The sequence below is a fragment of the Lethenteron reissneri genome, unplaced genomic scaffold (assembly GCF_015708825.2).
Source record: "Lethenteron reissneri isolate LAM-NWPU_2019-01 unplaced genomic scaffold, ASM1570882v1 scaffold_120, whole genome shotgun sequence".
NCBI classification, from domain to species: Eukaryota; Metazoa; Chordata; class Hyperoartia; order Petromyzontiformes; family Petromyzontidae; genus Lethenteron; species Lethenteron reissneri.
The window spans coordinates 215,432-242,149 of NW_026890893.1; the positions used below are offsets into that span (position 1 = coordinate 215,432).

Consider the following 26,718-nt stretch of genomic DNA (forward strand, 5'->3'; position numbering starts at 1 on the left):
CGTCATCAGGTGGGACAACCACAGCAAGAAGCATCTGCTGAAGTGGGCAAAAGAGGTGCTATTGTCTTCCTAAGATGCGTAAAGAAGGCTCTTCATTTCGGCCCACACACAAAGCTCACTTTTCACACAGCTCACACAGCTCGCTCACACACAGCTGACTTTCTCACAGCTCACTCATACACAGCTCACTCACACTGACTCATACTGACTCACTCTCACAAACAGCTCACACAGCTCACTCACACTGACTCACACACAGCTCACTCACACTGACTCACACTCTCACAGCTCATTCTCTCACACAGCCGACTCACACTGACTCACACTCTCACAGCTCATTCTCTCACACAGCTCACTCACTGTTCACTCTCACACCCAGCTCACAGCTCGCTCACACTGACTCACACAGCTCACACACAGCTCACTCACACAGCTCACTCACATACACAGCTCACTCGCACAACTCACAAACAGCTCACACAGCTCGCTCACACACAGCTCGCTCACACACAGCTTGCTCACACAGCTCGTTCACACACAGCTCACTCACACTGACACACACGCAGCTCACACTGACACAGCTTACAGCTCACACTGACTCCCACAGCTCACACTGACACAGCTCACCCTCACACAGCTCACTCACACAGCTCACTCGCACTGATTCACACTCATGCAGCTCGCACACAGCTCATTCTCTCACAACTCGCACACACAAAGCTCACACACACAGCTCACTCACACACAGCTCACTCTCACAGCTCACTCTCACACACAGCTCACTCACACTGATTCACACTGACTCACACACAGCTCACTCGCACACAGCTCACTCGCACACAGCTCACTCGCACACAGCTCACTCGCAAACAGCTCACTCACACTGACTCACACAGCTCACACTGAATCACGCACTCTCACACGCAGCTCACACAGCTCATTCTTTCACACACACAGCTCACTCTCACACAGCTTGCTCACACACATACACAGCTCACACTGACTCGCACTGACTCGCACACACAGCTCACTCACACTGACACACACACTCGCACGCAGCTCACACACAGCTCATTCTCTCTTACACACAGATCACTCACACACAGCTCACTCTCACACACAGCTCACTCACACAGCTCACTGACACTGACTCACACACACAGCTCACTCGCACTGACTCACACTCACACGCAGCTCACACAGCTCATTCTCTCTTACAGCTCACTCACACAGCTCACTCTCACACGCAGCTCACTCTCACACACAGCTCACACACACAGCTCACTCACACACAGCTCACTCACATTGACTCACACACAGCTCACTCACAGCTCACTCAAACACACAGCTCACTCTCACACACAGCTCACTCTCACATGCAGCTCACTCAAACACACAGCTCACTCACACTGACTCACTCATACACAGCTCACTCACACAGCTCACTCTCACATGCAGCTCACTCATACACACAGCTCACTCACACCTGACTCACTCATACACACACAGCTCACTCTCACACAGCTCACTCACACTGACTCACACACACAGCTCACTCACAGCTCACTCTCACACACAGCTCACTCACAGCTCACTCTCACACACAGCTCACTCACACACAGCTCACTCACACACAGCTCACTCACACACAGGTTATACAGTTATACTCACGCAGCACAACTCACACGCCGCCGCACACGCCGTTCGTGAGCACCTAACACAAAGATCCCCCGTATAGCCTTAACAAACTGTAGGGGCAAGTGCTGTTAGCGAGCACCTAATAAGGGTGGGACGGCACACGAGGGGTGGGTGGCCAGCACCACGCCCGGTCACCTTTGTCTCCCTCGTGGCGATGTTTACACACCGCACCGGGTCCTCGTTTGAGGCTGAGTCGACGTAGGGGAGGCTCAGGACCGGTTCAGAGACTCGTCACTGGCGGTGTTGGCCACGAGCGGGAATGGAACTCGGCTGGTCGGTGCGGAGCGCAGCGCTCACCACGACACTGCCGCTCCCCTTCTGTCAACAAACTTGAACTTTGACCCCGCTCTCTGACGTCACCGCTTAGCGTGACCTCATCGGCGTCAAACGCCCGCAGAAGTAGACCTTGCTAGTGACGTCATGTCACCCACTACCGACCATCGCGCTCTTGAGAGTGACGTCACCTCCGTTCGGCCACTGCCGATATCTGTTCCAGTGCCAATCCTTATTTGGGCAAAGCTACGCCCAATTACTGGCCGCTCATTAACATAATATATTCGTGAAAGCCGTCGCGAGTTTATTGCGACGAGTTTGGCACCAGCGCCCCACCCTTCCGACGTATGGGCCGGGCTCATTAACATAATTCATTTAAGTTAACAGAGCCGCTCATTGTGTGAGGGGAGTGTATCGTACCCAGCAAGTGACGTCATGTCACCACCTGCTGCGTGACGTCACGCGGTAACAGGAAGTTTCCGCTCCGCCCGTCCACTGAAATCCGAGGTGAGAAATTCTCATCGCGGTTGTGGTTCTTGTGGTTGTGGTGGTGGTTGTGGTTGTGGTGGTTGTTTACCGAGGTAGAGCCTCGCTCTCTCTCGTAGGGATGTCAATTGAGTAGCAGCGAGCATGGAAGCGATGTCCAGGTGGAATATTACAACGCGGGGCCTTGCCTCCTGCCCTCGCCTGATCGCATTTGCTTCAATTCTCTTAAGATAATTTGTCTTGACCTGGCTCACTACTTTGTAACTTTGTTTTACTTTAAATATTCACGCAGTTCTTTTCATATTTTACCAGGCCAAGCCCGCTTTAGCTGCTCTACCGCTCTTGTTTTCAGAAGCGACCTGCCCACAACAACAACAAGGTGAGGCTTGTCATCAGCGTGGCGGTGTTGACTCTCTGCATGTGGAGTGGGGACAACAGGAGGATCCGGAGGGAAATCCACGCGACCACGGGGATAGAGAGAGGCACGCAAACTCCAAATATACAGCAGGCTTCAGGGTCGGAGAGGTTGTTAACATTTCACCACGGGGAGATAAGAGAGACACGCAGCATCGGCTGTGTTGATTGATCCTCAATGAATTACTTGGTGGAGTAAGGAAGCATTAATACTGAGCGGAAGAAAGGTGGCCAGGCATGGGTCTGGACACACCACCACCTGTTAACCATGCCAGTGTGTGACAGCGTCAAGTGTGTGTTTGCTAGTAAAGTCTATTAACTCTTGAACACGGAGGTTATATCAAAACAATAGTTTGTTTTTGTTTTCCTCTGGAACTCTTTGTAAGAATGGAAACCGTCAGGAAGTTAACACAGCACACACATGCAGCTGAAGTCAGATCTGTTCATCCCAGCATGCAAGGACATCGTGAGCCTGGCTGGCTTCACACCTCTAAGTTGCGATTGGACATTAATTTATGCATTTCTGCATAACACTATTAGTTTTATTTTCAACACCTTTTGCTATGTCAGTGGAATTTAGCTTTTAGAAATATTTATTTTGTAGCCAGACAGCCAAAATTGTGTGCTTGGATTCATAGTATTAGGTGTTTTCGGTAAAGTCACGTAGGTAAAACATTAAAATTAATAAAAGTAAAATAAAATAAAAATCACGACGTTTCGGAAGCAACACAAGTCTCCGTCATCAGGTGGCCTCCGTCACAGCCAGATTCGCTGCATCAAGTGAGGCAATGATTCAAGATGTAATCCCTTAAAAGCAAGTTGAGGGGGGGGGAGCTCATCAGAATGTGGTAGCCAATGAATGGAACGTATCGGGAGGGAGGGGGGGCGGGGCTTAAAGACGGCACGAAGTGCCAAGTAGAACGCATCGGGAGGGGGAGGGGGGGCGAGGCCAAAAGAATGCACAACGTGGTACACGAGAGCGGCGGCGTGGACGTGGTTGTGCGCAAGCAACTACTGCTGCACACGCCAACGCATTGGACAGAGATGGGGAGGGGAGGCCAAAAGAGAGTTTGGGGTGTAAGTGTACGTTGACGTGTGTGTACAAGCACCTGTTGATACACATGATAGAAAAGAACGAAAATGCCCTTGTTTATACCAGTGCTGGCTGAACAATGAAGAGAGTACTGTTAAACACTGGGGATGTTAACACTCGGTAAAGTAAAGTAAAATAGTGCTTGTCAGATAACATGGTCCAAAAATGTGTATGTAAGTTTTTTTTGCGTGGTTGATAACATCTTTCCAATGATTACTAAGTTTGTACCCATCATCACGGTTGAAATTATGTCTGTGTTTGTATATTTGTATGGCCTCGTGTACAAACCTTTGATGGTAGCCAGGAGGTTTGCAGAGAACCTTGGTCTCGGAAAAGACAATTTCATGAGAGCCCACCGAGTTGTAGCAATGATCGGCAACGGCCGAAGAATCAGTTCTGCCGTGTTTCAGATCTGACTTGTGCTCGCGGACACGATCAGAAACATGACGTTTCGTTTCTCCAATGTAGCAATCACCACAAATGCAACACAATTTATAGACTCCAGGATACTGTAAGTCAGGAACGACATCCTTCACAGATGGAATCAGATCACGGATTTTATGCACTGTACTGAATCGGACTTGGATCTTATGTTTGTTTAGAATTTTGGAGATCTTTTTGGTCACGCCTGCTATGTAAGGTAACGTGATAGTTTTGGTCGGAGTTTCATGTGGCTGTTTCTGTGTGGTGGGAGAAACGGCTTGGCGGATAGTGCGGTCAGAGTATCCGTTCATCCTGAGGGCCCGATGTACATGTCTTAATTCACCGGTCAGGTGGTGTTGGTCAGAAACGCCATGGGCTCTGTGGTATAAAATCAATCAATCAGAATCAGAAACGGTTTTAATCGCCATGTAAGTTTGCACAGACAAGGAATTCACTATGGCGGGACGGTGCATACATTGAACAAGTAGGAATCTTAACTTATATAAAATGTATACACTCTAACTATACTAACGTTACAAAGTATAAGTAATACTAAAAGGCTAAAATCTTTAAAATTATGAATAAGTAGACCTTATAAAATGCGAAATGTAAAATGTTAATTAGCCGTATTAAACAATCTTAAAATACAAATAAGATTACACGTAAGTATGGAAAGGTGTAATTATGTAGATAAAATGGTATAGTAAGTGTAACAGTCATTTTAAGTGTAAAAGTCATTTTAAGCCCTTGGCCTTGTTGAGGAGGCCAACAGCGGATGGGAAAAAACTGTTTTTGTGACGTGAGGTTTTGGTCTTGATGGACCGCAGCCTTCTGCCGGAGGGGAGTAGCTGGAACAGAGAGTGTCCAGGGTGCGAGGAATTGTCCGCAATCTTCCTTGCTCACCTCAGGGTCCTCAAAGTGTGCAGGTCGTCAAGGGTTGGTAGATTACAGCCAATCACCTTCTCAGCAGTGCGGATGATACGCTGCAGTCTGCTCTTGTCCTTGGCAGTGGCAGCAGCGTACCAGACGGTGATGGAGGAGGTGAGAATGGACTCAATGATGGCTGTATAGAAGCACACCATCATTGTCTTTGGCAGATTAAATTTCTTCAGCTGCCATAGGAAGTACATTCTCTGTTGAGCTCTCTTGATAAGTGAGCTGATGTTCAGTTCCCACTTGAGGTCCTGGGAAAGAATAGTGCCCATGAAGCGGAAGGACTGAACATTGGTGACTGGGGAGTCGCACAGGGTGATGGGGGTGAGTGGGGCTGTATTCTTCCTGAAGTCCACAACCATCTCCACGGTCTTAAGAGCATTAAGCTCCAGGTTGTTCTGGCTACACCAGGTCACCAGGTTGTCAGCTTCCCTCCTATAGTCAGACTCATCCCCATCAGAGATTAGCCCAATGATGGTGGTGTCGTCCGCAAACTTCAAGAGTTTGACGGATTGGTGACTGGAGGTGCAGCTGTTGGTGTACAGGGTGAATAGCAGAGGGGAAAGGACACAGCCCTGAGGAGACCCGGTGCTGATTGACCTGGAGGCAGAAACTTGTGATCCCAGTTTGACACACTGCTTCCTGTCAGACAGGAAGTCTGTGATCCATCTGCAGGTGGAGTCTGGCATGTTCAGCAGGGAGAGCTTGTCCTGAAGCAGGCTAGGAATGATGGTGTTAAAAGCCGAGCTAAAGTCCACAAACAGGATCCTGGCGTAGGATGCTGTGGAGTCCAGATGCTGTAGGGTGAAGTGGAGGGCCATGTTAACTGCGTCATCCACAGACCTGTTGGCTCTGTAGGAAAACTGAAGGGGGTCCAGTAGAGGGTCTGTGATGGCTTTGAGGTGTGCCAGGACCAGACGCTCAAAAGACTTCATTACCACGGAGGTAAGGGCGATGGGTCTGTAATCATTTAATCCTGTTGGCCTTGGCTTTTTGGGCACTGGAATGATGATGGAGGACTTGAGACAGGCTGGTACATGACATGTCTCCATGGAGGTGGTAAAGATGTTGGTGAACACTGGAGACAGCTGGTCCGCGCAGTGCCTGAGGGTGGCTAAGGAGAGACAGAGTCCGGCCCAGCTGCTTTGTGTGGGTTCTGCCTCTTGAAAAGTTTTTAACTTCTCCCTCCTGAATGGAGATAATTGTCTCTGTAGTGTGGGGTGGGATAGGGGCCTCTTGGGTGGGAAGGGGTAGTTCAGGACAGTCCAATTGTCTTTCAAATCTGCAGTAGAACTCGTTCAGGTCGTTGGCTAGGCGGGAGTCGTTAGTGGTGTGGGGGGCTCTGGGCTTGTAGTTGGTTATCTGCCTGAGCCCTCTCCAGACAGAAGCAGAGTCGTTAGCAGAGAACTGGTGTTTTAGTCTCTCTGAGTACAATCGTTTATCCTCTCTCACTGCCTTGCTAAACCTGTTCTTCAACTCCTTGAATCGGTCTCTATCCCCACTCCTAAACGCTTCCTCCTTCTCCAACCTCAACCTTCTGAGCTTTGCTGAGAACCAGGGCTTGTTGTTGTTGAAGTTCACCCTGGTGCGTGTTGGAATACAGCAGTCCTCACAGAAGCTGATGTACGACGTCACAGCCTCTGTGAGGACTGCTGTATCCCAACAGCGTTTTGATGAGAGAATTCTTTTGAGATGGGTGGTGGTGGGAATGCGGTTTCAAGTAGGAATCTGTGTGGGTGGCTTTCCTGTAGACAGAATGTCCCAAGGATCCGTCAGGCCTCCTCTCAAACAGAATATCCAAGAATGGTATTTTACCGTCTTTCTCCACTTCCATGGTGAATCTGATGGATGGGTGTCTAGAATTGATGTGGTCCAAGAAGTGGTTCAATGCTGGGAGGCCATGTGGCCAGATGACGAAAGTGTCATCCACATACCTCTTCCACATGGAAGGATGCAGGGTGGATGTCTGGATGGCGTCTGATTCAAACTTTTCCATGAACATGTTGGCTATAACTGGTGACAAGGGGGAGCCCATAGGGGGAACCTCATTCTGTTTGTAGAAGGTGCCATTCCAGGTAAAATAGGTGTTGGTGAGGCAATGCCTAACTAGCGCAGGTACATCAGAATTCAATCCATGTTGGACTAAGTCCTCAATTATTGTTAGGGTGTCCGGTACTGGGACTTTGGTAAACAAAGATACTACATCAAAGCTGACGAGGATGTCATCAGGAGATAGTACAATCTCTCTAACCATAGAGACCAATTGGGTTGAGTTGAGTACTGCCGAAGAGGTCTTGCCTGTGAAGGGGAGCAGAGTATCTGATAGAAAACGGGCCAGTTTGTACTTAGGAGAGTTTATCGTCGACACGATGGGTCGTAGCGGGGTGCCTTCTTTATGGATTTTGGGAAGACCATAGAGTCTGGGAGGTCTTGCCGCCGATGGTTTTAGAGAGGGCTTCCAGGCATGTTTGTGACCATTTGCCTTCTCATTGTGTGCCATAACAGCCCGTGTGATGAATTTGGGACACTTTTTCACTATATCATGAATATATGAATAGATATAGACGTTTGACTGTGTATATATGCATTCCTCTGTGCATCGATACTGACGTGTAGATGGTGTTATTTTTTTTCTGTCTGCAGCTGTCACTTCTTCTGCAGAATTAGTCTAATGGAGCAAAGGCACTCCGCGCAGGCTCGGTGCATACAGCACGGATCGTACTGCAAATTTGACACGGCACCAGAGAACTCGCACAAGAGAGAAACCATTCAAGTGCAGTGTGTGTGGGAAGGCATTTGCATTTTCATCTCCTCTTGTAATACACCAGAGAACACACACGGGAGAGAAACCCTTCAAGTGCAGTGTGTGTGGAAAGGCGTTTGCACAGTCATCTACTATTGTAATGCACCAGAGAACACACACAGGAGAGAAATCCTTCAAGTGCAGTGTGTGTGGGAAGGCATTTGCACATTCAATTTCTCTTGGAGCACACCACAGAACACACACAGGAGAGAAACCCTTCAGGTGCAGTGTGTGTGGGAAGGCGTTTGCACATTCATCTACTCTTGTAATACATCAGAGAACACACACAGGAGAGAAACCCTTCAGGTGCAGTGTGTGTGGGATAGCGTTTACAATTTCATCTACTCTTGTAACACACCAGAGAACACATACTGGAGAGAAACCCTTCAGGTGCAGTGTGTGTGGGAAGGCGTTTGCACAGTCATCTGTTCTTAAAACACACCAGAGAACACACACAGGAGATAAACCCTTCCAGTGCAGTGTGTGTGGGAAGGCGTTTGCACGTTCATCTGCTCTTGTAATACACCAGAGAACTCACACGGGACATAAACCCTTCAAGTGCAGTGTGTGTGGGAAGGCGTTTACAGTTTCATCTGCTCTTGTACAACACCAGAGAACACACACAGGAGAAAAACCCTTCAGGTGCAGTGTGTGTGGGAAAGCGTTTGCACAGTCATCTGCTCATGTAGAACACCAGAGAACACACACGGGAGATAAACCCTTCAATTGCAGTGTATGTGGAAAGGCGTTTACAGTTTCATTTGCTCTTGTACAACACCAGAGAACGCACACAGGAGAGAAACCCTTCAAGTGCAGTGTGTGTGGGAAGGCGTTTGCACAGTCATCTGCTCTTGTACAACACCAGAGAACACACACAGGAGAGAAACCCTTCAGGTGCAGTGTGTGCGGGAAGACGTTTTCACAGTCATCAAATCTTCAAAGACACCAGAGAACACACAAGCATCAGAAGATTCACAAGGAGTGGAGTCTGAAATCCGCTTGTGAAAGTCAAAGTGCCGCAATGAGCCCATCCCTCATGAAACAAGAACCGGAAGAAAATCCCAGCTTGGACACTTTTAAAGGTATCGAGGTGAAATATGAAGAAGTGATGGTGAAAAGCGAAGAAGTGAAGGTAAAATGTGAAGATGAAGAGTCAACTCAAAAATCGGACCTTCACATCGATGGAGGCAACGTGAAGCAGGAGGATAATTCTCACTGCGAGGCAGAGCAAGGCAACTCCCAGCAGTTGGTGGAAGTGGAGGTGTGGGTGGACTTTCTCCGAGACAATACAAAGTCAAATGGAGACCCGGTAGATGTGTAAGTCTGAGACGATGTCGCTCCAATAGACGCACCTTTGTCACAGGCCTTTACAAGAATGTGAAGTTGAACTCAATTTCTAGGTGCAACCTGCAGGGTAAGAGCGGCCAGTCTTTGTGGACCTGTGGGTTGCGTAGATCTCTAACCAGGAGCGATAGCCAATACGCTCCCAAGCTTTTGCTATGTTATCATAATTGCATTTTTATTGTGCTTGCTTAATCGCCTCGGAAATTCTGAGTTTTTTTTATCGTATCTCGTCTCAAACACTCGAAGAGCATCCCCAAGTAGCAGCTGCCCCTGTGTGGCACAAGGAGGTGGCCCTGCACCGGTGGCCCTGCACCGGTGGCCCTGCACCGGTGGCCCTGCACCGGCCTGCATGTGGACAAGAGCCTGTCAGTAGCGGGCAATGGTTGATGTGGCATCTTGGTTGTGGAGTTTGTTGGTAATGTTTAGAATTTCATCAATTTTGACCCAGACGCCAGCATGCAATGGCCTACTCGTTTTGAATGACACAATAGTATGTTGTACATATACTGGTAAGCAGACGGTGTGTATTTTTTTAAATAGCTTCTTGTTAATTCGATGTAACCTGATGCAACATATTTCAGTGCAGTAATTAAATTTGGTTAAAATGACTCAATAATTTAGAATGAATACTTATCTGATTTTGTCTATAAGGGTCAAACATTGAATAAGTGATGTTAGTTTTCGTGACTGCAGGTATCCATACTCTTTGGTTCTTTCGGTAAAGTCACGTAGGTATAAAATAAAAATAAATTAAATCACAACGTCTTGGGCTCAACACAAGCGTCTGTCATCAGGTGGGACAACCACAGCAAGAAGCAACTGCTGAAGTGGGAAAAAGAGGTGCTATTGTCTTCCTAAGATCCGTAAAGAAGGCTCTTCATTTCGGCCCACACACAACGCTCACTTTCACACAGCTCACACAGCTCACTCACACACAGCTGACTTTCTCACAGCTCACTCATACACAGCTCACTCACACTGACTCATACTGACTCACTCTCACAAACAGCTCACACAGCTCACTCACACTGACTCACGCTGACTCACTCACACACAGCTCCCTCACACTGACTCACACACAGCTCACTCACTGACTCACTCACACACAGCTCACATACACAGCTCACTCACACAGCTCACACAGCTCACACACACAGCTTACTCACAGCTCACTCTCACACAGCTCGCTCATATTCTTAGGTTTTTTCGGTAAAGTCACGTAGGTAAAACATCAAAATTAATAAAAATAAAATAAAGATCACGACGTTCGGAGGCAACACAAGTCTCCGTCATCAGGTGGGACCGTCACAGCCAGATTAGCTGCATCAAGTGAGGCAATGATTCAAGATGTAATCCCTTAAAAGCGAGTTGAGGGGGGAGGAGAGGGGGGGGGGGCTCATCAGAATGTGGTAGCCAATGAATGGAACCTATCGGAAGGGAGGGGGGGCGGGGCCAAAAGGGTGGGCGACGGCGTGGAAGCGATTGTGCGCAAGCGACAAACTGCTGCACACGCCAACGTCTTGGACAGGGAGGGGGGAGGGGGAGGCCTGATACACATGCATAGAAAAGAACGAAAATGCCCTTGTTTATACCAGTGCTGGCTGAACAATGAAGAGAGTACTGTTAAACACTGGGGATGTTAACACTCGGTAAAGTAAAGTAAAATAGTGCCTGTCAGATAAGATGGTCCAAAAAAAGTGTAATTAAGTCTTTTTTGCGTGGTTAATAACATCTTTCCAATGATTACTAACTTAGTAATCATTGGAAAGATGAGTTCCCCCCCCCCTCTCCTCCCCCCTCAACTCGCTTTTAAGGGATTACATCTTGAATCATTGCCTCACTTGATGCAGCTAATCTGGCTGTGACGGTCTCACCTGATGACGGAGACTTGTGTTGCCTCTGAAACGTCGTGATCTTTATTTTATTTTTATTAATTTTGATGTTTTACCTACGTGACTTTACCGAAAAAACCTAAGAATATGAATCCTTGCAGTCACGAAAGCTTCAAGTCTACAGCTCGCTCACACACAGCTCACACACAGCTCACTCACACACAGCTCACTCTCACAGCTCACTCACTCACAGCTCACTCACACACAGCTCACTCACTCACATTGACTCACACACACAGCTCACTCACACTGACTCACACTCACACAGCTCATTCTCACACACACAGCTCACCCTTACACACAGCTCACTCTCACACACAGCTTACTCACACAGAGCTCACACACAGCTCACTCTCACACACAGCTCACACTCACACACAGCTCACTCTCACACACAGCTCACTCACACTCAGCTCACTCTCACACACAGCTCACTCTCACACACAGCTCACTCACACAGCTCACTCACACACACAGCTCACTCTCACACACAGCTCACTCACACAGCTCACTCACTCACATTGACTCACTCACACACACAGCTCACTCACAGCTCACTCAAACACACAGCTCACTCTCACACACAGCTCACTCACACACACAGCTCGTTCTCACGCACAGGTCATACGCAGCACAACTAACACGGCGTTCGTGAGCACCTAACACAAAGATCCCCCGTATAGCCTTAACAAACTGTAGGGGCAAGTGCTGTTAGCGAGCACCTAATAAGGGTGGGACGGCACACGAGGGGTGGGTGGCCAGCACCACGCCCGGTCACCTTTGTCTCCCTCGTGGCGATGTTTACACACCGCACCGGGTCCTCGTTTGAGGCTGAGTCGATGTAGGGGAGGCTCAGGACCGGTTCAGAGACTCGTCACTGGCGGTGTTGGCCACGAGCGGGAATGGAACTCGGCTGGTCGGTGCGGAGCGCAGCGCTCACCACGACACTGCCGCTCCCCTTCTGTCAACAAACTTGAACTTTGACCCCGCTCTCTGACGTCACCGCTTAGCGTGACCTCATCGGCGTCAAACGCACGCAGAAGTAGACCTTGCTAGTGACGTCATGTCACCCACTACCGACCATCGCGCTCTTGAGAGTGACGTCACCTCCGTTCGACCACTGCCGATATCTGTTCCAGTGCCAATCCTTATTTGGGCAAAGCTACGCCCAATTACTGGCCGCTCATTAACATAATATATTCGTGAAAGCCGTCGCGAGTTTATTGCGACGAGTTTGGCACCAGCGCCCCACCCTTCCGACGTATGGGCCGGGCTCATTAACATAATTCATTTAAGTTAACAGAGCCGCTCATTGTGGGAGGGGAGTGTATCGTACCCAGCAAGTGACGTCATGTCACCACCTGCTGCGTGACGTCACGCGGTAACAGGAAGTTTCCGCTCCGCCCGTCCACTGAAATCCGAGGTGAGAAATTCTCGTCGCGGTTGTGGTTCTTGTGGTTGTGTTTGTGGTGGTGGTTGTGGTGGTGGTTGTGGTTGTTTACCGAGGTAGAGTTTCGCTCTCTCTCATGTTGGGATGTCAATTGAGTAGCAGCGAGCATGGAAGCGATGTCCAGGTGGAATATTACAACGCGGGGCCTTGCCTCCTGCCCTCGCCTGATCGCATTTGCTTCAATTCTCTTGCTTAAGATAATTTGTCTTGACCTGGCTCACTACTTTGTAACTTTGTTTTACTTTAAATATTCACGCAGTTTTTTTCATATTTTACCAGGCCAAGCCCGCTTTAGCTGCTCTACCGCTCTTGTTTTCAGAAGCGACCTGCCCACAACAACAACAAGGTGAGGCTTGTCATCAGCGTGGCGGTGTTGACTCTTTGCATGTGGAGTGGGGACAACAGGAGGATCCGGAGGGAAATCCACGCGACCACGGGGATAGAGAGAGGCACGCAAACTCCAAATATACAGCAGGCTTCAGGGTCGGAGAGGTTGTTAACATTTCACCACGGGGAGATAAGAGAGACACGCAGCCTCGGCTGTGTTGATTGATCCTCAATGAATTACTTGGTGGAGTAAGGAAGCATTAATACTGAGCGGAAGAAAGGTGGCCAGGCATGGGTCTGGACACACCACCACCTGTTAACCATGCCAGTGTGTGACAGCGTCAAGTGTGTGTTTGCAGTAAAGTCTATTAACTCTTGAACACGGAGGTTATATCAAAACAATAGTTTGTTTTTGTTTTCCTCTGGAACTCTTTGTAAGAATGGAAACCGTCAGGAAGTTAACACAGCACACACATGCAGCTGAAGTCAGATCTGTTCATCCCAGCATGCAAGGACATCGTGAGCCTGGCTGGCTTCACACCTCTAAGTTGCGATTGGACATTAATTTATGCATTTCTGCATAACACTATTAGTTTTATTTTCAACACCTTTTGCTATGTCAGTGGAATTTAGCTTTTAGAAATATTTATTTTGTAGCCAGACAGCCAAAATTGTGTGCTTGGAGTTTTGGGTTAACATTCATTTTGAAGATACGAGGGCTTCCAGGCATGTTTGTGACCATGTTCCTTCTCATTGTGTGCCATAACAGCCCGTGTGATGAATTTGGGACACTTTTTCACTATATCATGAATATATGAATATGTATAGACGTTTGACTGTGTATATATGCATTCCTCTGTGCATCGATACTGACGTGTAGATGGTGTTGATATTTTTTTTTCTGTCTGCAGCTGTCACTTCTTCTGCATAATTAATCTAATGGAGCAAAGGCACTCTGCACGGCTCGGTGCATACAGCACGGATCGTACTGGAAATTTGACGCGGCACCAGGGAACTCGCACAAGAGAGAAACCCTTCAAGTGCAGTGTGTGTGGGAAGGCATTTTCACATCCATCTGCTCTTCAAAAACACCAGAGAACACACACAGGAGAGAAACCCTTCAAGTGCAGTGTGTGTGGGAAGGCATTTGCACGTTCATGTCCTCTTGTAATACACCAGAGAACACACACGGGAGAGAAACCCTTCAAGTGCAGTGTGTGTGGGAAGGCATTTGCACGTTCATGTTCTCTTGTAATACACCAGAGAACACACACGGGAGAGAAACCCTTCAAGTGCAGTGTGTGTAGGAAGGCGTTTGCACAGTCATCTACTCTTGCAATGCACCAGAGAACACACACGGGAGAGAAACCCTTCAAGTGCAGTGTGTGTGCGAAGGCATTTGCACATTCAATTTCTCTTGTAGCACACCAGAGAACGCACACAGGAGAGAAACCCTTCAAGTGCAGTGTGTGTGGGAAGGCGTTTGCACAGTCATCTACTCTTATAGAACACCAGAGAACACACACGGGAGAGAAACCTCTCAAGTGCCGTGTGTGTGGGAAGGCGTTTGCACGGTCATCTACTCTTGGAAAACACCAGATAACACACACGGCAGAGAAATCCTTCAAGTGCAATGTGTGTGGGAAGGGGTTTGCACGTTCATCTACTCTTGTAGACCACCAGAGAACACACACGGGAGAGAAACCCTGCAAATGCAGTGTTTGTGGGAAAGCGTTTGCACAGTCATCTACTCTTGGAATACACCAGAGAATGCACACAGGAGAGAAACCCTTCAAATGCCGTGTGTGTGGGAAGGCGTTTGCACAGTCATCTACTCTTGTAGAACACCAGAGAACACACACGGGAGAGAAACCTCTCAAGTGCAGTGTGTGTGGGAAGGCGTTTGCACGTTCATCTCGTCTTGTAGCACACCAGAGAACACACACGGGAGAGAACCCCTTCAGGTGCACTCCTTGCAGGAAGACGTTTGCACTTGCATCAAATCTTCACGCACACCAGAGAACACACAAGCATCAGAAGATCCAGAAGGAGTGGAGTCTGAAATCAGCTTGTGAAAGTCAAAGTGCCGCAATGAGCCCATCCCTCATTAAACAAGAACTGGAAGAAAAGCCCAGCTTGGACACTTTTAAAGGTATCAATGTGAAATATGAAGAGGTGAAGGTGAAATCTGAAGAAGTGTTGGTCAAGAGCGAAGAAGTGAAGGTAAAATGTGAAGATGAAGATTTAACTCCAAAATCAGACCTTCACATCGATAGAGGCAACATGAAGCAGGAGGAGAATTCTGACTGTGAGGCAGAGCGAGGCAACTCCCAGCAGTTTGTGGAAGTTGAGGTGTGGGTGGACTTCCTCTGTAACAATACAACGTCAAATGTAGACCCGGTAGATGTGTAGCTTGAGATTATGTCGCTCCAATAGACGCACCTTTGTCACAGGCCTTTAATGACAAGAATGTGAAGTTGAACGCACAATTCCTAGGTTCAACCTGCAGGGTAAGAGCGGCCAGTCTTTGTGGACCTGTGGGTTGTGTAGATATCTAACCAGGAGTGAGAGCCAATAAGCTCCCAAGCATTTGCTATGTAATCATAATTGCATTTACATGGTGCTTGCTTAATCGCCTCAGCAACTTGTGGTTTTGTATCGTATCTCGTCTCAAACACTCGAAGAGCATCCCCAAGTAGCAGCTGCCCCTGTGTGGCACAAGGAGGTGGCCCTACACCGACCTGCATGTGGACAAGAGCCTGTCAGTAGGGGGCGGTGGTTGATGTGGCATCTTAGTTGTGGAGTTTGTAGGTAATGTTTTAGAATTTGATAAATTTTGACTCAGATGCCAGCATGCAATGGCTTCGTTTTCAATTACACAATATTATGTTGTCCATACACTGTTAAGCAGACGGTGCGTATTTTTTAAAATAACTTATTGTTATCTTCTTGGTTCTTTCGGTAAAGTCACGTAGAAGGGAAGTAATAAAATAATACAAATAAAACATAATAAGATTATTTTATATTTTATTATTTTATTACTTCCCTTCTACGTGACTTTACCGAAAGAACCAAGAAGATGAATCCCTGCAGTCACGAAAGCTTTAAATCGAAACTTATTGTTAATACGATGTAACCTGATTCAGCATAATTAGGTGCAGTAATTAAGTTTTGTTAAAATGACTCAATAATTTAGAATTAATACTTGTCTGATTTTGTCTATAAGGGTCAAACATTGATTAAGTGATGTTAGGACAAAGTGTGTGTTTTGGAAGTAACCTGGATAGTTCACTCTAGTGAGACCCGTTGTTTTTGTGATACAGGTCAAAGGGTACTTTTGTGTTTTCAGGAAGCATCTCCCTTTGGAGCAACTCATTGTCTTTGAAATAGGGAGCTCATTCGGATCATTCATCAGTTACAAGGCATACCACTCAAAAGTTACACCAATATGAGGTACATTCTCTACAACACGAATTATAATTTTGTATTACATGTTGATGTAGATTTTGTCGAACTAGGACTAGAAATTCTCCTTGCTGATTAACGTCTGAATGTTCACAACCATGGGTTGAAGCAAGCCCCTCACAACCTTTTACGACCTTGGGCCAGGAAAGTCATGAAAAAAAACTGCGCACGAACGACGCATCCACGCAAGCTCCCGATGGTCCGTTTTGAAGTTTGAAAATGAAACAACGTTGAATTGTATTATATTTTGAATTAGATAATTGTATTTCTTCATTAAAAGCTTATATCATTTTACATCTGGTAGACTTAATCGAAAACTACATTTCGTGTAAATTTCCTCTCGTCGTTAAGTAGATGGCCTTGCCGGGGATTTGGTTCAATGCGGACTTTCACCTTGTTGGGATCGCGGGATCGAGATAAGGCGACACAGAGCTGGCTGTGCGAGAAGACCGCCGTCCGTAGATCGATTCCAACGTGATCGAACGTCTGTCCCTGCGCCTCCGTCGTTCATACAGGGGGTGTGTAGGTTTGCAGCGCCCCCTGCATGAAAACGACGGAAAGTGCAGCGTTCGTCACAGATAGATGAAGTTGTGCGCTTATATAAGAGTATAGCCAGTGGGTTTCAAAGTACCTTCGTCTTACAGCAATCAATTTCGCGTGAGCCCAACGCATTAAAACAATGCTCAGCTGAGCGGGGCAAGCCACGGTGTGGGGGGGGGGGAGGCACCTTATATATGTCACGTGCCGTAGCTCACGTGACTTCTGCCGCGAAAATGTCTGGATGTTTTAATCTGATGACGACTGCTTGTGTTGTGATCGAAACGTCGCGATTTATTTTATTATTTTATTTTTTCTACGTACGTGACTTTACCGAAAGAACCAAAGAGTATGAAAGACGTCTTGTCTGCTGATCTTGTTCATATCTGTGTACATCGATATCCACATTGCTTACATGTACATGCCACACTGAAATTAATATAAACTAGAACGACTTCCGGGGATGGGCAAAGATCGAGAAAACTCTTTCCATGGAGCGAGTTAAGTGTTTTCGAATCAACATCTCTGTCCGTCTTTGTCTCTGTTGCCTCTGTGTGTCTCTCTCTGTCTCCTCTATCTTTCTCTGTCTCTGTATTCCTCTTGTCTGTGTCTGTCCGCCTGTCTTGTCTGTGTGTGTCTGTCTATCAGCGTCTGTCACACCGGAGTCAACGACTGTCAATAGCAGCACACGCCCGTTTAACTCCCACGGCTACACGCCACTCAAACTTGCTCCGAACACACAAAGACAAAGATCCCCCATATAGCCTGGACAGAATGTCGGGGCAAGTGCCCAAGCCTTGTCCCTCGTTTTCATGAGCTTAGTAATCAAAGGATCAAACCATGGTGGGCGGTTCCCTTTAGTTTTAAATCTAACCAACGGAGCATGTTTGTCAAGAATTTGAAGAAACGTGTACCTGAAGATCTCCCAAGCTGTAGTCAGGTTTGGGATTTCAGAGACCTTGTCAATATCCAAGTGAAGCACATCATTAGTAAATGCCTGAATGCTCAAGTGTCTCATGGAGTGCTTCTCAACCAATTTAGGGGGGGCTTTGGGTCTGGCTGATGATCTCACCCCAAATATGAAGGAGTGATCACTAAGGTTATTACCCAGAACACCAGTCAGTGCGATATTATGAGGGTCATTTGTCAATAGGACGTCAAGCAGACATGACTATCCCGGATTTTTTAGGTTGGGTCTTGTGGGGACATTTATTAATTGAAATAGGTTAAATTCATCTGTAAAATTTGTGGCCACGGCCTGCGATTTTAGCCAATTCCAATTTAGATCACACACTAAAACGATTTCACCTTTCGGGAGGCCCCCAAGAAGCTCTCTCAGTGCAGACGCAGCTTCAACATCCCTACCACTAGGTGGTCTATAGCAGCACACGACCAATATCTGTTGATTATTTGGGAGAGTTATTCTGAGAGCAAGACCTTCAAAGCAAGTTTTTTTTAAACAAGGAGTGAGCTGGTGAACATGCAATAGTATTACAAATATAGATGGCAATTCCACCTCCTTTAGATCCTCGGTCAAGCCCAAAAAGGTTGTAGTTGTCAATCGTAATCTGCAAGTCATTTACAGCAGGAGTGAGAAATGTTTGTTAGGCAAACAATGTCCGGGTCCAGACTTGCCAGTTCTAGTTTTAGTTTACTTAATTTAATCACAAGCCCTCTGATGTTGACGTGTAGAACACCAACACCTTTTCTGCCAGAAAAATCTACGTAATTATACGTTTTCTTTGAGCCAGGATGACGCTCAATACCACCCAGAAATAAGAAAAGTAGAATTAATAGTTTGCACAGGTATTTTCTGTGAAAGGATAAAGAGCGGTGAACCTTGGACGAATATCAGCAACTCGCAGATGGTGATATTCTTAAGAGCAAAATGAAGTTTGGAAGGAGTGCTGGTGAAGTAATGGGACAAAGATAGGGTTGAAAAGGATTCAATGATGGAGTGTATAATTGTCTATACGCTGTTTCATTAGCAGGTGTAGTGGCAAATTGAGCAACAAGTATGGACGCGAAGTAACGAGGGTAGCCGTTTGTAGAGTTGAGTGTGGCACTAGATATGGCCGGGAGGGACAACAGTAGGATATACAGCAGGAGAATTGCCATCTTTAAAATATCAGGGGTATACTCTTAGTTCTTTCGGTAAAGTCACGTAGGTAAAAAATGAAATAAAAATGTATAAAAATAAAACAATGAAAATCACGACGTCGTGATTCACTTTGCAAGATCAAAGGTGCAACATCAATACCTTTGTCAAGAAGGTTTATCTTGCCTACTTAAAAAATTGGGCTCCTCACAAAGTGTGTAAAATCTGTGTTGAAACTTTGCGATCATGGTCTAAAGGAAAGAATGCTAAGCTGAAGTTTGGTGTGCCAATGGTTAGGAGAGAACCTACAAACCATTTGGATAACTGCTACTTCTGCCTTGTCAATGTAAAAGGTTTCAATAAGAAAAACAAACCACATTTACAATACCCAGATATCCTATCTACCAGACGACCAGTTGAGCACTGTGAGGAAATATTTGTGCCTGTGAAGTATTCGGAATGACGGCAGGAAACCACTTGACGGGTAGCACACTTTTTTATTAAATCTTGACTTGTTACGGATACAACGTGTGATCTCTATTCTCACACTACACACTCCACTGACACGTGTGGTCACTACTTCTCCCGCTACACACTCCACTGACACGTGTAGTTACTATAGCTTACGCTGCATGCTCACACTGCATGCTCACACTGCATTCCAGCCCCGTAACGTCCATGGAGCCTACAGACCCACCCCAAGCTTGGGCGTGGGTCACAACCTCTGGGTCCCGCGAGCCGGCCCTCACACGGACGTTCGGCCCCGGGTCCCAGGGTCCCGCCTCTGGGTCACACAGAGCCCCGGTCCTTACAAGGACAGCGGAACTAGGTGCCGCAGGGCCCTATCTCTTCCTCCGCCGTCTTCAGTCTTCGCTGGTCACCAACTCCCCAAGCGCCCGCGCGCACCGCCTTATATAGCCCTCTTGCGGACCGCGATGTGAGCACCCACTAGTCGACCAATCACGGCGCGCTGTTCCTACGATCCGTTTTCCCAGTGCGTGTTACCACTCCACAACCAATCGCCCCGCGCTGCCACACGATCACTCCCTGTCAGCGCGCGTCACCAACACTACAGCCAATCACCACCACATAACCCATGACCCCGCGCTGCCCTGTGATCCCTCACCGTCAGCGCGCGTCACCGGCACACAGCCAATCACCACGCGCTGCCCCACGATCCCCACTGTCAGCGCATATCACCACTACATCACCCCCTCCCACATAGCTCGCAGCCGGCCCGGCTGCTAAACAACACAACAACAACAACAATAGTAACACAACAAAACCCCAACCCCCCCAGTGTGCCCCGTAACACAACAACAACAACACAATGACATAACACCAACCAACAACCTATGTACAAACCTGACAACAACACAATAAAAAAAACAACAACACACAACACCTAGACAACAAGTTATGTACAAACCGACGAACAACACAATAAAAGCAAGTCCGAGAAAAGGAACATGTCCAGTGTCTCTGTGACTATCGATCCCCCCCCCCCCCGCTCTGCTCGCTCCTCCACCGGGATGATGGAGCGGTCGAGCGGAAGAGGAACGCAGTGACGAGGCGCTCCGGCCGCATCGGCCCCTCATTCGATTGGTCAAGAAAAGTTGCGCGACTGAGCGCGAGTCCGCCTGGCCGGTCCATCGTATGGGACGGGACGCTGACGACCGTCTGGTGGCTCCGGCAGCCCTGGAAGGCGCGGATCGGGCCTGGAAGGACCGGGCGCGCCGCGGGGATCCGGCCGCCGGTGGTCGGCAGCTGTCAGTTCCGAGACACCTGGGAGCGGATCAGGCGGAGACATGTGAGGATCAGGCGGAGACATTTCCCCCCTCGGGTCGTCGGTCACGTCTCATGCTCGGCCCTCACAACACAAAGGGAGGCCATATGGAGGCGAGAACGGTTTCAGTCGGGAGGGGTGGATGTACCAACGGCGCTTTCCCCATTTTATCTGAACACACTGGGGGCGTGCAACCCGCACGACCTCCACGGGTCCCCGCCATGGCTTCAACAATTTAGGCGACGTAGCCAAAGGTGCCTGAGGGCAGTGCAGCCAGGCCCTTATCGCCTGGTTTCCAGATGTGCACGGACAACTTCCGTGCACGCAAACGCTCGTTGGCAATTTGGCGAGCCCGCGAATTAAGCCGTGCGGCCTCCCGTGCCTCGGTCAGCTTATGAATGTTAAATTTAATATGTTCAGCCAATTTCGAATTCGTTCGTGGCGCGGATAGTCCCAGCTGCGTTTCCATGGGCGGGTCGGCCTCCTGACCATACATCAGATAGAATGGGGAAAATCCCGTTGCTGCATGGGGGGCCATTCTATACGCGGCGAGGACCCCCGGGACCTGCAGGTCCCAGTCAACATGTGCCTCGCACACCTGCTGGCACAGCATAGAAGTCAAAGTCCTGTGGAGTCGCTCCACCATCCCGTCTGTCTGTGGGTGGTACGGGGAGGTACGCACCTTCTTAGTACCCAATAGGTCGCACACCTCTTGCAGCAATTTACTAGAAAAATTTTTCCCTTGGTCGGTTAGCAAGCGTTCGGGAGCCCCCTTGTCCAGGACGTAGCCCTGGACAAAGGCGTCCGTCACAGCCGCCGCCGACTGGTTGGCGAGTGGCCACGCCATAGGCCACCGGGTAAAGTACTCGACACCAACCAACAGGTACTTATTTCCCCTCGGCGTGACTGGAAAAGGCCCCAAAATATCGAGCGCAACGAGCTCGTTAGTGCGCGAAACCTGAATAGATTGCAGCGGTGGATTCGACGCCACGGCCGGCGGTTTTCGTCTGGCGCAATCAACGCACCCCTTTAGAATGTTCACCACATCACTCCCCATCCCCGGCCAATAATAGTCACGCTGAAGCAGAGCAAGCGTTTTGTTGACCCCTAAATGCAAGAGGCGTTCATGTGCGGCCAGGACAACTTTCCCCCGCACAGCGGAAGGCACCACGAGTGCGTGCCGCCGGGACAAATTGTCCCATCTCATTAACAGGCCCTGCTTGAGCACCCAGGAGCCAGTCCGTTCCCGGCCCTCCTCGGGACCCCCCACCCTGCGGCGCAGCGCGAGCAGGGAGCTGTCGGCCATTTGGAGACGGCCCCACTCAATCAGCGACAATGAGAGCAGCGAGTCCACTCCTTCAGGGGCAGCGGGAACATCGCCGGTCGCGGCGAACGCCCCCATACTTTCCGCAGCTGGCGGTTTACAGCGCGCCGATCCCATTAAGCACGCACATTTGTGACAAGGCGACAATCGCGAAAGGGCATCGGCGTTAGTGTGGCGCAACCTCTTTCGGTATGTGGTCGTGAACTGATAGTCCTGGAGGACTTCCAACCACCGTGACAATTGGCCCGAGGGTTGGGCAACCCGCAATGAATACTGAAGTGCCGCGTGGTCCGTCCGGACCGTAAAGTGACGGCCATAGAGGTATGGTCTCAATTGTTGTACAAAAAAAACAATAGCCAGCAACTCGCGACGGGTGACGCAGTAGCGCTGCTCCGCCGGCGACAAAACCCTGCTACCATAGGCAACCACCCTTTCGACTCCCCCGACGACCTGTGAGAGTACCCCCCCAATGCCCGTGTTGCTAGCATCCGTGTCTAGCAAGAAGGGACTTGTAAAATCAGGGTAACGCAAGGGCGGGGCACCCACCAAGGCGTCCCGGAGGGAGCAGAATGCGGCCTCCTCCTCCGGTCCCCATCGGAACTTGACTCCTTTTGCCGTTAGAGCGTGCAAGGGTTTTGCAATGGTGGCGAAATGCTCAACGAATCGGCGGTAATAAGAAGCAAAACCGATGAAACTGCGCACGTCCGAAACCGACGTGGGCGTTGGCCATGAACTGACACAGTTCGTCTTCGCGGGATCGGTAGAGATCCCCGAAGAATCGACAATGTGGCCCAAGTACCTCACGGACTTACGAAGAAGGTGGCATTTGGCCGGTTTAAACTTTAATTTAGCCGATCGCATCCGCAAGAACACCCCTCTCAATCGCTGGAGGTGTTCCTCGAACGTTTTACTGAAAACAATGACATCGTCTAGGTAAATCAAGCAAGTATCCCATTGCAAGCCCGACAAAACCAACTCCATAAGGCGCTGAAACGTCGCGGGAGCGGAGTGAAGACCCATGGGTAACCGGTTAAACTGGAACAGGCCCCCTGGAGTCCGAAATGCCGTCTTGGGTCGAGACTCGTTGTCGAGTGGCAGCTGCCAGAATCCCGACAACAAATCCAGAGTCGAAAAATATCGCGCGCCAGATAATGCATCGAGGGACTCGTCCATCCTGGGGAGCGGATACGCGTCAGTCACGGATATCTTATTCAGGCGACGGAAATCTACGCAAAATCGCAAGGACCTGTCTTGCTTTTTAACCAGCACAATAGGTGCTCCCCATGGACTGGAAGAAGGCGAAATAATGTCGGCCGCCAGCATATCGTTAACGGCCGACTGAACGTGTTCCTTTTCAACAGGACTCAGCCGGAAGGGATTTAGCCTGACCGGTGCCGCATCGCCTGTTTCAATGTGGTGGTGCAACAGGTCCGTGCACCCAATGTCATATTTATGCTTACTGAAGACGTCCGAAAATTCAATCAGTAACGCACGCAGCGCACCCAACTGTACCGCTGACAAATGGGTCGAGTCCGCGCACAGCGAATCGACCCATTCAAGGTCCTCCCTCGATGGATTGTTCTGCGTCGGGCTTGGGTCAACCTGTGCAACTAGGCGCTCCTCCGCAGGGACCCGTGCCGCGTGAGCTAGTACAGTGCCCTGCTGAATAACGGCCGGCCGCGAACCAGCATTTAAAACCATCACGAATGGGTCCCTGTCAGCCCGAACCAAAGTGTGAGCCACCGACAAATCGAGACCCCCCACAGCCCTATTAGAAGGACCCAAAAGCATGCCTCGTTCCGAGGTCTCTCCAACCAATGGTTTTCTCAACCGGAGGGGAATTAACATCTGTGAACCCGGGGGCATGTGCACGGTCTGCGTCGCCAGCGCTTGTATCGTAGCGCACGCCGTCCGAATTTCGGTAGGATTCGTCAAAAATGAAATACGGCGACCCGATGGTAACTCAATGCAACGCTGATCGATGAGAATTTTAATGGGCATTTTAGCCAAGAAATCTGTGCCCAACAGACAAGGGACCGCTAAGGAAGAAGAAACGAAAACGGGTCCCGACAATTTAATATCTACAATGCAAATGGACGCCCTAATTTGGCCGACAATGCCCAACGAGCCCCCATTTGCCGCGTAAAATGGCACGTCGACCGGGAGCAGAGGTCTACATTGGACGGGGAGAATGTTGTAAATGAGGTCTGATATAATAGTCGCCGACGCCCCCGTGTCCACCAACACCCTGACCTCGACCCCGTCAATGAATCCCGTAATGACCGATGAACCCGCCGACGCAGCCACTATCCTGTGCCCCAACTCAGACCATTCAATGTCCCCTCGGTCCCGCACGAACCCCCCTCGCCGAACCGAATCCCCGATCCCTAACCAGCCTTCCTCCGCCGCAACGCGACGGCCCATGTGTGTCGTGCATGTAGGCCGAGCATGTGAAGTGCCGCGACTTGCCGGGGGTAGTAGGGATGACTTGGGGCCTTGGTCGTCGTCCAGCCGAGGTCCCAGGGCGCGCTGACGAGGAGCGCGGCAACCGGACGCCACGTGGCCCCGGAGGCCGCAGTTGTAACACGTGATGAGGGACGTCGGAGGTCTCGGTTGCTCCGGCTTGCGGGCCGATCGCAGAGGCGAACGACCCCCCAACCTCCAGTCCCCCGGTCGTCCAGCGGTGAACGCCTCCTCCCGTGGGCCGATGACTTGGGGCTCGGTGACGACCGGGCCCGGAGCTGAGGCCACAGCAGCAGTGCAGACGGCCCCCTGTTTACGCTGGAGACCTCGTACGCCTGTATACTTGTTGCGACCCGCAACGAAGAAATATCGACCTCGTCGGCCGTGTTGATGGGGACCCCCAGGTCCTGCGCCAATTTGAGCAGCTGCTCCAAGACCATCGCGTCCTGGCCCTCCTCGTCCATACGAGGGAACGCGGCGTCGGCGAGAGCCAACAACGCCGTGCGGTAGGCGAGGGCGGTCTCCGTGTCTGCCTTCCGTCGGGCATAAAAGTGATGGCGACACGCCGAGGGAGGTCCGTAGACCTTGGCCATGAGACCCAGCGCCGCCTTGAGCGTGGAGCGGTCCGACCTCTGTGCGGACCTGAAGGCCGCGAGCGCGTCGTCGTCCAACATGGCAGGCAGTGCCCGCAGCGCCGTAGCGTCGGACCAGGCCGACATCTCCTGATGCGCCAGAAACCTGCGCTGGAATGCGGCCCAGTCCCCGCCCTCTGCCTTGAAGGCTGACAATGTGGGAAGGCGCTGCTGGAAAATGAAGTCGTCCTCTGCCATGTGGTTCCTCTCTGCCGCACCGTCGGTCTGCAAGATGGCGGCCCCAATGGCGGGCGGCTGATGGCGGTCCGCGGCGCGCGTTGATGACGTGAGCGGGCGCGCGTGGAGAACCGCCGCCACGTGTTGCTTGCCGTTCCCGCCAAAAGATGGCCGCGCAGTCGAAATGGCGGGAATCGCCAAGTCATTTTGGCGGGAATCTGCGGGCCGCGCTTGCTGAATGTCCGTCGACGTCCCCGCTCCTCCCGCTGTGTTGATTTCTGCCAGGATGGACGCGGCGGCGAACAGCAGCTCTGCCAGACGGGAGTGCGCCTCGCGGAGTACGGCCTCGGTCCTCAGTCGCTCGTCCGGCGCCCTTGGTGGGTCCTGCGGCGTCGGCATTTCCTCGTCCTCTCCCCCCGATGCCAGCTGGCCCGAGTCATCAAGGTTATCCTCGCGGTCATTCCCGTGAGTCCGACGGGTCTTCCTTCTATCCATGCCTGGAAGACTGTTTCACTTCTGACGCCAGTTGAAGTATTCGGAATGACGGCAGGAAACCACTTGACGGGTAGCACACTCTTTTATTAAATCTTGACTTGTTACGATACAACGTGTGGTCTCTATTCTCACACTACACACTCCACTGACACGTGTGGTCACTACTTCTCCCGCTACACACTCCACTGACACGTGTAGTTACTATAGCTTACGCTGCATGCTCACACTGCATGCTCACACTGCATTCCAGCCCCGTAACGTCCTTGGAGCCTACAGACCCACCCCAAGCTTGGGCGTGGGTCACAACCTCTGGGTCCCGCGAGCCGGCCCTCACACGGACGTTTGGCCCCGGGTCCCAGGGTCCCGCCTCTGGGTCACACAGAGCCCCGGTCCTTACAAGGACAGCGGAACTAGGTGCCGCAGGGCCCTATCTCTTCCTCCGCCGTCTTCAGTCTTCGCTGGTCACCAACTCCCCGAGCGCCCGCGCGCACCGCCTTATATAGCCCTCTTGCGGACCGCGATGTGAGCACCCACTAGTCGACCAATCACGGCGCGCTGTTCCTACGATCCGTTTTCCCAGCGCGTGTTACCACTCCACAACCAAT

General features: G+C 50.0%; 1 protein-coding gene across 1 annotated transcript in view; it reads left to right on the forward strand.

Moving 5' to 3' along the window:
• LOC133361687 (zinc finger protein 850-like) overlaps positions 1 to 26,718 on the forward strand; it is a 51,396-nt gene that overhangs the window by 9,989 nt on the left and 14,689 nt on the right. The window contains exons 4-7 of the mRNA XM_061580674.1: positions 7,998 to 9,435; positions 12,719 to 12,782; positions 13,089 to 13,155; positions 14,048 to 15,059. Of these exons, the coding sequence (XP_061436658.1) occupies positions 7,998 to 9,435; positions 12,719 to 12,782; positions 13,089 to 13,155; positions 14,048 to 15,059 (2,581 nt within the window). The remainder of the gene's footprint in view (positions 1 to 7,997; positions 9,436 to 12,718; positions 12,783 to 13,088; positions 13,156 to 14,047; positions 15,060 to 26,718) is intronic.